The sequence below is a fragment of the Pogona vitticeps genome, chromosome 5 (genome assembly GCF_051106095.1).
Source record: "Pogona vitticeps strain Pit_001003342236 chromosome 5, PviZW2.1, whole genome shotgun sequence".
Classification (NCBI taxonomy): Eukaryota; Metazoa; Chordata; class Lepidosauria; order Squamata; family Agamidae; genus Pogona; species Pogona vitticeps.
Genome location: NC_135787.1, coordinates 105,085,662 through 105,099,180, shown reverse-complemented (window position 1 = coordinate 105,099,180; position 13,519 = coordinate 105,085,662). Strand labels below are relative to the sequence as shown.

The 13,519-nt window shown below is 39.3% G+C and overlaps 1 protein-coding gene across 4 annotated transcripts in view; it reads right to left on the bottom strand.

The window, feature by feature from the left end:
* Nucleotides 1-13,519, bottom strand: part of SCUBE1 (signal peptide, CUB domain and EGF like domain containing 1) — a 280,077-nt gene that overhangs the window by 24,815 nt on the left and 241,743 nt on the right. For all 4 annotated transcript variants that reach the window (XM_073000829.2, XM_078394214.1, XM_073000830.2 and 1 more), the window contains one exon: nucleotides 486-602. In XM_073000829.2, the coding sequence (XP_072856930.2) occupies nucleotides 486-602 (117 nt within the window). The remainder of the gene's footprint in view (nucleotides 1-485; nucleotides 603-13,519) is intronic.

The window sequence follows — 13,519 nt, the reverse complement described above, 5'->3', positions numbered from 1 at the left end:
TATTTATTTATTTTATTGATATCCCACCTATCTGGTCGGTCAAGGGGAACCTTTACCTTTACCTATACAGCACATAATACTTTTATTGTTTACTAACAACAAGTCAGAAAAATCATGACACTTACAAATTAATCTAAGTGCAAGACAAATCAGGCACACATAATGGGTGAAATCCTGTTACTTAATGTAGCAAGTCACAACCAGAGCAGGCCCACTGAATCAGAGTGGATTCAGTGAGCCCACACCACCATAAATTTCATTGATTCAATGGGCCTACTCTACTTGTGCCTTACTACACTAAGCAACAGGATTTCAGCCTCTGTGGATGATATTTTATTAATCAATTTATTAGATTCTCACTAGTATGTTAACTAAACCTCCTATGTTTGTTCCTACTGGAATGTTGAAGTCTTAAGGAAAGACAGAGCTTAAAAAGAAGAAGAATTGCAAGCAAAAGCAGTAGAAAAGACTATGGGTCTCCAAACCTCCACAGTGTGTCATTCCATATAATGTATACCCTTTATGACACAGGCACTCAAAACTTCCAGGATAGTTGATACACGTGTGGTCGCAGGTCCTTTCAAAGGAGCATTCATCTATATCTTAACATGGAGTGAAAAGGAAAAATATTGTGAGAAATGACACAAGTATGACAAATGTAATTTAACATTAATATTCCAAATGATTCATATATTGAATGACTTGTCAGTAATGGTTGATAAACTGGAAATGTATGAGCAAGATGCGCGCACACACAAAATGCTTGCAGGCACAACTTGATAAAGAATTCCGTGGAACATCAATATAAAAGCAATCTCTTGCTTTTATCCCTACAGCGTGTCACTCTGGACAGAAAAGCAAAACAGAACGAAAAACAAACCACTAATGTGACAATGAACTTGATTCCCTTTGCCTTCCCAAATGCGCAATACATGATATGATAATTTATCTGTGATAACATTGTCATGTGGAACAGTTCTCAGTTAATTATAAACAAGGGCTTGACAAATGTTAAAATATGGCTTCATGGCAGTGCACATCTTGGCCACAGAGTGTCACCATTGAATCACTATCCTCCATCACATGTAAAATATTCAAGTAGTTACTTAGACTCTTTATTTTCATAAGGCTACAGAACAATTTATAATGCTGTTAACAATAACTCTCATTAAGACAGTAATGTTGACAATATAAAACCATAATGCTGTTAAAAACTACAGCTAGTGCTTTCCCAAACTATTCTGGCCAAACTCCTGTTGGATTTTAATGCATAAGGAATGGCAATAAATGCAAGTGGACCAGAAGATTAGCCCCATGTCCCCTGTTTTGCTGTCTGTTCCATGCCTGGCCATGTGATTATTGCACAAACAGGGATCTAGCAGATAAGTGACACAAAGACAGCAAAATATCTAGCACCACTTACACAACTGTCTTTCTGTAATTACACAACCCAACAGAACCAAGGCTTCTTGGGTGTTTGTTTCACCAGAGTTAGGAAACAATACTTTTTGGACTACATCTCTCACATTCCTCTGAGGCCACTGAGAGGTTCAAGAAAACTGAGAAGGTTGCATTTGTCTGCTCCCCATTTTAAGTTGGCCAGCATGTCAACCAACACATCTTTCCCTGAATCAGACTTGGAACTAAAGACTTAAGCAATCAGTACCAACTGAAATCAGCTGGAGGTGAGAAGCCACTACTTTCTCTACTATCATACTTAAGGGGGGGGGGGGGTTTGACCACTTCTTCCTTAAGTCTAGTTGTAATCATACCCTCCCTCAGAGAAGCACCAATCATCTCTGAAGCTCAGATAGTAATAGGATTTATTGTGGCACATTTTAATACTTAGGAAGCAATCTGGCCCAAAGAGCAGGTTGTGGATTTCAAAGTTCTGAGTAACTTGTGCACACTGTCAACCTGCTCAAGTTGGAACCTATTTAGAAGAACCTGAGTGGATAAGATCACATCCATCTCCGATCCTACCAGAGCAATGGCACGTTCGAATGAACATGAGCCATCCTGTCTGCAAAATATGTACAAATTGTTCACAACGAGCCACTGAGCTTTGCATCAAATCTCCCAATCTTACTTTTCATTACTCAAAAGAATTCTGCTGGCTCTCACTGTAGAAGCACAACAGTGCTGGAGAAATAAGATTTCTTTGCTACACTTGCAGCACCATATACCTTAAGGTGGTTTCGCCCATGTTTTGATCACGCTCATCACATGTTTTTGCCATCTGTATTCTGTCAATCTTTTCCCTCCATAGTCCTCATTTCATTAGCATACCAAGGCCTCAGTATGAGGAGGATTGAGAATGACTGCATTGATGACTTGAGTCATCTCTCCAGGCAAAGACCAGGACTTCGTTAGGACCTTTTGCCTTTTAAATTGGAAGGGCATTTCCCAAGAAACTTCAGAAATTTTTAAGCTGCATCGCTCTCCATGATGGACCACTGTTCTTTTTCAAACACCTCTGAAATTGCTAAGAGGTCAAATTTGATTAGATAGTGCTCTGTCCTCGATAACAGGGCAATTTCTGGCTCTTCCCCCAACAGGTCATTGTCCTACAAACCTTTACAGGAACCCAAGCCCTATGTAATATCCTGCCACATGCACTGGAGTAGACCTTTAAGCCAATGGTCTATCACAGTGGCCACAAAGTTCTGAATTTAGTGGCCTTCACATGTATGTTGACATCATGCAAAACCAGAATACATGGAGTCCTCAAATCTCATCCTAAACCACCAGTTCAAGCCAAACAGACCGCTGAGCAGTGGGTGGGAAAACTGAAGGCTTAAATTGGTTTTCCTCTCATGATTCAGAGAGGATTGCAGGCTAATAATCTCCAATGTTGTAATGCACTCAGAGTAGTGGCTTGCCACTAGATGGGCAGTATATAAATGCAGTAACTAAATAACTCAATCAATCAATCAAACTTTTCACTGTTGTCATGAGCCTACCATCCCCAGTATCATCTGAAGGGAAAATAGGATAGTTAGACTAAACAGTTTGGTCTAAAAGATAACGGATAGGATTCTGCCTAGTGCCAGCCCAACTTGCACATATTCATTTATTTCATGTAAGTACTTCAACCAACATTCAATCCCATCTCTTTTCACTTAGCTGAAGACATGTTAGGATGACAGAATTCTCACAAATCAGTATAAATGCTTTCTCTATCCTTAACTATTCAGCAGTCACTTAATAATACAATTATATAGCTATTTTTATGGATTCATAATAAATACTATAAATAGTCATAGTTTTTAAGTTACTGACAATCACTTCAACACTATCAGAACTAATCTCAGAACTCTTGGTCCTGAATTTTAGAATATAATCCTAAATCAAATTAAACAGACAAGGAGCAGGGAAAAGAATATCACTCAACAGCCAAATGTACTGCTGTCCTCTGGTCACATGCCAAAGGAGATGTGAGAAATTCATTATGAACAATGTGTTTCTAACAATCAAGGCACCACTGTCACCATATAGAATTTTCATCATAATGACAGAGTAGTCAAAATCCTGTTGTATAATTTAAGCATAGTCGTAAGTTTCAGTCTGTTCCTTGCTGGTAAATAAAGAACCCCTGCTGTGATTCTTTGTGTGCATTTCCACGCTGGCTTGAATCATGTGGGGAGGCTCAGTATTTAATGGAGAAGAATAGACCAAAACACAGCTTTTACAAAACAGGATTTTGGCCCACATAGGTGAATAGTAAGCTATCTCAAAGACGACATCTCCCTGTATCCGCCTGCTTGAACATTAAGATCATCAGGAGAGGCCTTCCTCTCAGTCTCACCACCTTCACAGGTGCATTTGGTGGGGACATAGGAGAGAACCTTCTCTGTTGCTGCTTTCAGACTCTGGAGCACTCCCAGAACACTCCTGCTTCCAGACTCCCACAGGAGGATAGATGGCTCCAGCTTTACTGTCCTTCTGCAAGCAGGGGAAGACCTTTCTCTTTCAGGCAAGCTTTCCCTGAGTGAATGGCTGCTGAGTAGGGTTTTTTTTAATGGTTTGTTGCACCTTACTGCATTTAATATGTTTTGATGCTGCTTATTTTTTTAATTTTTAATTTTTTGTATTGTATTCACTGATCTTTTTAGTATTGCATATATATTGTTCCTAATCGCAATTACTGTCTTTGCATTGTTGTAAGCTGCCTTGGGTGTTTTTTATTAAGAAGAAAGGCAGGTTAAAGGGTTTTCAAATAAATAAATAAATAAATAAATAAATAAATAAATAAATAAATAAATAAATACATACATACATACATACATACATACATACATACATACATACATACATACATACATACATACACACATACATTTAACCATTCAAAAGCAGCATTTTTCTCTTAAAACTTTAAAGAATTAAGCAAAAAAAAGGGGGGGTTTCAACAAGTGAAACATAAACAGACTTGTGACATCTTTAGCACCAACAACATAAACTTCTGAGTAGAGATGGGGACAGTTGTATACGAATACCCCTACACAGCTGGAATTAATGATGGTCTGGTCCCTGGGGCCAGACTGTCCACTCATGTGTCCAGTGGTGGCAGCAGCCTTGGCCAGCCTTCCATTCATTCCCAGCCTTCACGCTGTCCTTCCACTCATCTAGCCGACTCCAGACAGGGGGAGGGAGAACGAATCTCTCTGCATGGCTGCCGAGTGGCTAGATGAGCGGAAAGAGAATGGTGCTCTGGGAGCGACTGGAAGGCTGACCACCACCGGACATCCAGGGGCCAGATGCTTGTTAAGTCCAGCTGTGCAGGGGCATTCATATACAAATACAAATACAGTACCACAATCTCTACTTCTGAGCATTAAAATCCACTTCTCCGTGGAACACAATATTGAGGCCACAATCTTATATACAGTACATAGTATACAAGGTTGTGGAGGTGACGTCTAAGTTAAATAGGATGAAGATAACAGCAGGACATTATGAATACTCAAATTAAACTCTCAAAGTGTTAATTAAACATCATAGGAGTAGGTAAAATATTACCTAAAGTAAAACATCTGCTGGCTAAATCTACAGCAGGATCTCAGGATAAGCTGATTGTGCTGAGATCAGACTTTTGTTAAAGAAAACTTTTCTGGCTATAGAGAAAACTAGTGAAAAACAGTGCATTAGTACATATGTATCTGGCACACTAAAAAGCTCCAGTCTCTGACTAAACCCCTCTGGAGACTTAAAGCCGTTCAAAGATGGGCAACACGTAGCCTGCAGGTCCCACATGGTCTCTGCACCCCCAACTTCTTTTAAGATAGCTCAACAAGTTATTTTGTACTAGTAGTGAGGCATGGACAATTTTTCCATCTTTTGAGGAATATACCCCGGCCCTTGCACGTCCCAAAGTTTTTAAAATGAAAAATGTTTTTGGCAATAGGAGCATGCATAGAGTTTTTCTGAGTTTAAAAACCTGAATTTTTAAAGAAAATTTTTTGTTTGGGGTTGTGGAAAAAGCAGAGCTCTCCAAGATCTAAAGATGGGCATATGGAGGCTCTGAACCCCTAGAGAGATTGTTCATCTGTGCTCTAGATAGACACTGAAATTTATCACTCACTTCAGCCATCTCTCTCTCTCAAATTGCCTTTTGAAATTAGTTTTTTTCCTACAATCGCCACTTTGAGATCTATAACAGCATGTATTTGGGAAGTAAAAATGTTGTGGCACCACTTATTTGTTGGCATTTTTGCTGTTAGATTTGTGTCCACTAATTTTTGTATATTAAATGCTTTGTTTGATAGCCTGGCGTCTGGCACTGCCTACTAGGCTACATCCGATGCTCTTTATTTTCGGCAGTGTTTCTCTGTACAATCACCAGTCAGTTGTGGAATTCCGCACTGACCATAGAAAAGAGAAAACTATTTCAGCTACTTAAATCCGTAGAAAAGGAAGCTTATTATGAGTTAAGAGGAGTCTCTCTTCCACCCCACTTCAGATTCCAGGATACATGCTCTCAGTCAACTGCTGATTTCAACCAGCTCTTTGATTTGCTCAGGCATTTAATTGTCACTTTTACAAAGCTATGTCCCTTGGTGTTCTCTTTAACCCTTCTTCATTTCTGCAAACAACAGTGCTAGAGTTACAAGGCTACGTGTATGAGAGGACTACTGTATTTCACTCTACAAAAGCTAGCCAAATTAATGTTAGGTGGGTAACTAGCATCTATTTATATAGCCTGTTAATCTTCAGCAATAAAGAAATGAAGAAATTGAAATAGTGAAAGCTTTTGTATATCTTGGTTCAATCATCAGTCCAAATGGAGACTGCAGCCAAGAAATAAGAAAGAGACTAGAGACTCAGAAGGGCAGCAGTGAAGGAATTAAGAAAAGGTCCTCAAGTGTAAGGATGTGTCACTACAGAACAACACCAAGATCATCCAAACTCTTGTTATTTCCAATCAATATGTATATAAAAGCTGGACAGTAAAGAAAGCGGATAGGAAAAGTTTTTGTTTTTTGCTGTTTTTGAAATACAGTGGTGCCCCTCTTGACGATTACCCCGGTAGACGAAATCGCTTCACGATGAGGCAATAGCAATTGCAAAATGATGTTTCAATGGGGAAAATCCACTTCACGACGATCGGTTCCCTGCTTCGGGAACTGATTTTTTCACTTCCCGACGATCAAAAACAGCTGATCGTCAGGTTTTCAAAATGGCCGCCTGCTGTTTTCTGGACCTATTTCCGGAAGACAGTGATTGAAAATGGCTTCCCCTATGGAGGATCTTCACTGGATGATGAGGTATTTCGCCCATTGGAACTAATTGAACCGGTTTTCAATGCATTTCAGTGGTTTTTTCTTTCGCTTGACGATGATATTGCTTAACAGCAATTGTAACTGAACAGATTAACGTCGTCAAGCAGGGCACCACTGTATGGTGCTCAATGAGAGCTTTGCAAATACCCTGGACAGCCAGAAAGAAGAACAACTGGGCCCTACAGCAAATGGACCCCAAACTTTCTCTGGAGGCAAATATAACAAAAAAGAGACTGTCCTACTTTGGGCATATCATGAGAAGGCAAGATTTTCTGGAAAATACAATAATCTTGAGAAAAGTTGAAGGCCACAGGAAAAGAAGAAGAACAAACATGAGATAGATTGACTCCCTAAAGGCTTGAGTTTGAAAATCCTGTGCCAGGGCTGTTGAGGATAGGATATGCTGGAGATCTCTCATTCATGTGGTCGCCAGAAACTGGAGGCAACTTGATGGTACACACACAAAAAATCTTCAGCAAAATGGGTTAAGCTGTTAGCCCTTGTCTGACATAATAGGTGAACAGTACATGATGGTTAAAGATGTGTGATACTCAAGCAACGGTTGTCACCTTAGTCTGTGCTTTCTGCCTGCAAATTGATGGCACAATGGTATTCAGAATGTTAGAGTTTACTGTAGCTTTTCTCTCCAGGTTAAAAGGGGATAGCATATATTTTAACACATTTGAGATCATGCAGATGCAGCATCTTAACTGATTTGTTCTTGTTATAAAAGCAATTAAAGCATTCCTTAATGGGGACAGGGGAGGAAGGAGTGTTATACGTATGAACATGGTGAGTCAGAAGGCTCTCGTTGCCTTTCAGCCTCCATTCAGGAGTGGCTTGAGGGCCAGGATAGAGGCAGTACCAAGTGCCAATATTCCCTCCTTGCCCTCCTCAGGAATGAGTCACTATCAAACTTAATTATTTCCAGTCTTCTTTCTCCATAAATACTTTCAGCCCCTTTTAAAAGCCTGTTGGATACTCACCATTAAGAAAAGAGAGGAACAGAAACAAACAACATACAGAGAAATGCAGATAGGGACTCCTGTCTTCACTGTATCTTTGCCAGTGAAGTTCCCCCACTTTTTCTCCTTATCTGAGCCTTCAAAATTCTCAACAGGGAGAATCAAACACATCATATATAACTAAAACACATCTGTTTAGTGTTCTGATGTGTTCACGATCATGTATGGTGAGCACATCATATAACTAAACTTTTACTCTCCAGCAAGCATTTGGGCTTCTGCTGTGGCTTTAAATTATCTGATTCCTGTCTTAGGGCTTTTGGTTAATTTTAACACTTTAATGAGCTGATATCCTCCCGCTTAGTGCATAAAGTCACAATTAGAGCAGGTCCACTGACTCGCTCGAACTTGCAGAGGAGCTGACTCATCAAATCCGCACTGATTCAATGGGCCTGCTCTACTCTAGTTCCAACTTTCTACACTAAGTAGAGTTTTCTTTCTCTCTTATTTTTAAACAATACTTTAAAGAATAATTGGAGAGTCAGAGTATATGTTCTAAATAAACATTAAAAAACCCATGTAATAGTTTCCTACACCCAACAGACCCAGCATCAATTCCTTGATTTTCATCTTTTCTCTTGCCCATCTTTCAGTTAATTTTTTTCAATCTATAAATAACTGCAGGCTTCTGTGATCTCTTAACATCATTATTGTCTAGTTAATACTATATAAATAAGCATCAAATCTCAATAACTATTGAAATAAAGACCTATCAAATCAGTATCTCTGTAAAGTATGCAAAGCTTGCTTCCAGTCTGGAAGAGTAACAGCGGTGTTGTTGGGAAGGTACAATAATACCCCCTACGAGAGTCGGTTATGTGTATGTGGTGAGGGGACTATAGAGACACTGAGTCATGTCATCCTAGAGTGTAAAATTTATGAGCAGATCCGAGAATGGCTCATAAAACCTTGTATACCTTCTTTGGATGGCAAAGATAGAAAGGAATGCCTTCAGAAGCTTTTAGAAGATAGGAATAAGGAGGTAACAAATAGAGTGGCCAAGTTTGGACGGCTAGCGAACAAATTAAGGGATAGCTGGATGAATGGTAATGATAGAATAGGAAGTACTGGAGATATGGTATAGAATATGGAGCTGATTGGAGTCTATATGGTTATCAGACATACAATCTTACCGTTGTTACATCATTTTGTTGTGCATTTTAATGTATATGCAAATGTTTGTGGTCTTAACGGTCAGTTGATATAATCATTTTTTATGCTGTGGAAATACCTCATACCCCATCTGAGGACCCACCTGAAATGACTTGGTTTTTAGAATTGAAATATGTGTACATTTTAATCCTTTTGTATTATGTTTTCTCAGCACTTTGTAGAAAGTATGTATTTGTACTTGTACTTTTTAACTTGCTAGCTCTGTGGATGTTCAGTTGGCTCCAAGCAAGTGTATATTTTTATATTTATACCTATGTTTTAAATCTGTGGATGTTGGATGACCAAAGTGGTCAAAACAATAAAGAATAAAGAGTAACAGAACGACAAGTAACTAAATAAAAAGTTAGGAAAAATTATTTTTAGAATGGAAAACAGTACACTTCTGCCTGTCGGCCTGGACTACTCTTGTACACCAAGGCTCGTCAACAATGGCACCCATGTATTTTTCATTGTTCAGCAACCTTCAGTCTTATTTTCACTGGACAGTTAGGACAGAACGGAGGGAGGGAGGGAGGGAGGTGAGCAGAAAGAAAAGGAAAGAAACAGATTTCATCTGCACTGCAGATTTCAGTGATGTGCTATGGTGGCAAGAAATATGATTAATTAATTAATTTAGCTATATTGTAATATATCATGGTAGCAAGAAAGGAGGACAAAGGAAACACACCACTACCAAGTGATGCTCCTTTCCAACTATGGGAAGCCCCTTCCTGAAGGCTTCTGTGTGGCAAAGGCCTCCCACTGCTGCCAGCCTTTCTCGGCTTCACACATGGAGCAGAATCACGTCCTCACTTCCCACTTATACATGGATGGGTCTTACGGATTTGTTGGACTTCAGTTTTTATTAGCCCTACCTTGTACGGCCAAAGGTGGATTTGTAGCCAGAACATGTAACCGCATCATGACAATGTTACTTTTCTGCATTTTGGAATACATTTTTTTTCAAAGACTGTACTAGAATAGATGGATGATTGGTGGAGACTGCTTGGCTTTTCTTGAGGCGATGTCCTCTATCCATGCCTTGCAAAAAAGGAAGTCTATGGCAAGAACAGAAAACACTTCTTGCCAGTTTCCTCATGTGACTGAATTGTAACAGTGAACTAAAGAAACCCCTCCTGGGAGCAAGTGGGAGGATTTTCATTTTCCCTCCTTATCTGTCCAAGTCCATGACCTTGGACCTTTTCCACTAATACTTCCAAAATTTCCAATTACAGCAACACTAATTATGCAGGTGGTTTAGGTACTGTGGACACTTGCCTGCTTGTGGATGGAGAGCTCCAGCCACAAAGGGGCCATCAGACAGTAAGGATTTTTGGCTAGTACTGAACTGGTCTGGAGTCCTACCACTGTCTCCAATGTGAAAGGCTCTCTGTTACTGCTGTTAGTCACTCCATTTAGCATCTTGCAGACGACTGATGATTCAAAGCTTACTCTGTTAAGTAAATAGTACTATGAAACTGAGAAGAAGCAAAGGTAACTGCGGACTTTAGGGCAGCCTTGTAGCAAACTATTAGGGATGTGAGGAGCACTTTAGCAGAGCCACAACCATCCGTTTCTGTGTGTAGCACAGTGCCCCTTCTCCACCACCCTGCCAGGGCAGTTTTCTTTCACAAATCACTACCCTCCTCAATAATGTGGATTGGGGAAAAAACGCACACACATTTATGATAGTGAAAAAGCACACAACCTACTGCCATTGGCTGGTATGGTTATTTACTGAGTTGGCTTTCCTTGTCTTCTACTGCTGTGGCCCCACAGAGAACACTGCTCTCCCGTCACTGTACTGTATTTGAGATAGTTTCCATAACTATAATTATAACACCCATAAAACCAAAAATGTGAATATCTACTCCTGATACTTGAGGCCACTCTTTCCCATTCTTTTTCCTTTTCTTCACTTGACTGTGGAATCCTATACATGTCCACTCAGATGTAACACCCACTTTATTTGGTGTGGTTTACTCCCAGATGAATGAATGAATCAGAACTGAGTTCTCAAACACCTTAGTTCATTTGATTGTTTTGTGTATCTTTGGGGCTTGCTTAAATTGGCAAAGCTTCTGTTGCCATTGAACCACTTTATATCCCTTGTTCCTGTATGTCTTGCATTAGCCTGAAGGCAGGTTCTTATTAGTTGTAGTGGGTGTGCAGTACCTAGCATATCATGGTGCTTGTGAAGTAGCAAAACAATGTTGAGGATGACTGTGGTTGAAATAGACCATATTGTCTGGTGTATGTATGAGGAACAGAGCAGCATGTGGCCTATTTATGTCTGCCCAGGTTTGTAGCATGGAGGGAGGCGAATTATTTATGAAAAAAAGTCAAGCAGGAAGTATTAGGGCAAGTGAGTATGACCTACAAGGTCACACCATACATAACAGCAGCATACACTTATCTTTAAATTCAGGTCAGCATGGATTTATTCCCCTCACCTGTCTCTAGCTACAGATTACTTTTGGTACCAGAACATGCCAAATTTTTAGGAGGAATGAGCAGTGAAGGAGAGGAGAAGTAGCACTTTCTCTGGTGTGTCCATTTTCTATTCTAAATTACACAGCAACCCATTTTTATATACAGTGAGGGCAGGGGTTTTAGGTCACCTGCCAAGTTGTGTTTGGCCCAAAACAATAAATCTAAGCAGTCTTGACCTTGTCTCACAGTCTTAAAAAATGTTCATGTCTCTAAGACCAACAGCATGGGAACAGATCTAGTGGTGCTCCAGAGGTTGATGAACCAACACTGGCATCATCCCTCTCAACATCTGGAGAGGCACAGGTTGCTCTGCCTTGTGGGCTGATCCTATAATAGCATAAACAGGGTGAATTCCCCAGATGGTAACTGAGGCTAGTATGGAACCTGAAGAAAGACAAATTGCCATCACTAAGTTCTCTTGAAAGCAGATTGAAAAATACTGCCAGCTCACTTGACGGCATGTGTATTTTTTTTTGTTCCATTAGTAACCATACTCACACCCTCAAATTACATACACAAAACCGACAAGGTCTGTCTGTACACATCTGGTTTTAAAAATAGCTATTTTCTGTTTTCCTTTTTACTTCCCAAGCCTTACCTGCAGCTAGAGCTGCCCACACGTTACCCATCTTAACATCAAGAGGAAAACAGAAGTTTTTGCTTGTGGCTGGCCGAGAGCCATTCCAGAGACCAAAAAAAGTCATAGTGAGTAAGACAACCAAGATTCTCCAATGAAAGTAATTAGTTCCATATTTATTCATTTAAATGAGAGGAGGCAACCCCCTCTTTAAAATCTATATCTTTCTTCTCTCATTTGCAGCTTGATGCCATTCATAACAGACTTATTTATTGAGATCCCAGGTTAACACAGTTAATGTTAACTTGACAAGGAGAGTCTCTGGAAAGAATTCCATGTCATTGGAAGTTCTGCCTATTATCTATTCCCAAGAGGTTCCTAGTCTTCTACAGTTCTGAACAACAATCCACTAAAATTTTACATTTATCATATGACTTGTATCCTTCCACACCTTGCTTCTGTCATCTATTTCACAGATCACGTAAGTGTGGCTTGTTAATTGGTGTACAAAGTATTTCTGTACTTTTTTATTCTATATTTTATTATTGTTATACTCAACTTTGATTTTTTTTTAATATTTAAGGAGTTTATAAATATTCATAAACAAACTAGCAAGCAAACAAACAAACAAGCTTTCTCTAGCCAGCATATTTAATGGTAGAAAGTTGCAAACCAACTGCAATGAACCACATCTAGAGGTCCATGTTTTGCTCACCTCAGCCTAACACATCCAGCACAATATGGGAGAAGAATGGTACGTGCCACCTCAGGCAGCCAGTGGTTAAATATTTGACAGTTGCCTGAAGGAAAACAAACACACCTCTGCATGTAGAAAACAAATATTCTTGCTCCCAGTTGAACCGATTTCAATGACTTACTGCTTACTAATGATACATTAATCTTGGGATTCTAAAGTGCACAAAAACTCTCAAAATAAATTCTGCTTGTGTCATTAGCAAGTTCAAAGGACTCAAATGAGAAGCATAAATGAAATTGGTATGGTTTTCTCTAATTTAAAAGATCAACACCAATGCAAACCTAAATAATATCTATTATATTTTTAAATCTACAATAGTAGCACAATCAGAATAAGGAAAAGAGAAAGTGGTAATTGAGCTAATGTATTTTATTTCACTGTTTTCCGGTCCACCTTTCCCAACAGATGCTATTTGGAAGATGAGAATTAATGGAGGCTGAAGTTTTTCTTTGGGTTTCCCAAAGTCCTTTATTGCATGACTAACTTGCAATCAAGTCAATTCACTTGTTATTGAGGCTTAGTTAATAATGTACTAATGATGTGCAGAAGCCAAAAAAAGAGAAAAGATCTGGCATTGATTATGATACCTTTAAGTTGTGCTTTAAAGTATAAATAGTTCTGCCACATGTTCTGTTTCAAATACCAGCAGTGGGCAATTTTGCCCATTTTGACTAACCCTGACTTAGATAGAGTAGATGTTTATTTAAGAGTTTTATTGCCAACACTTAGCTAT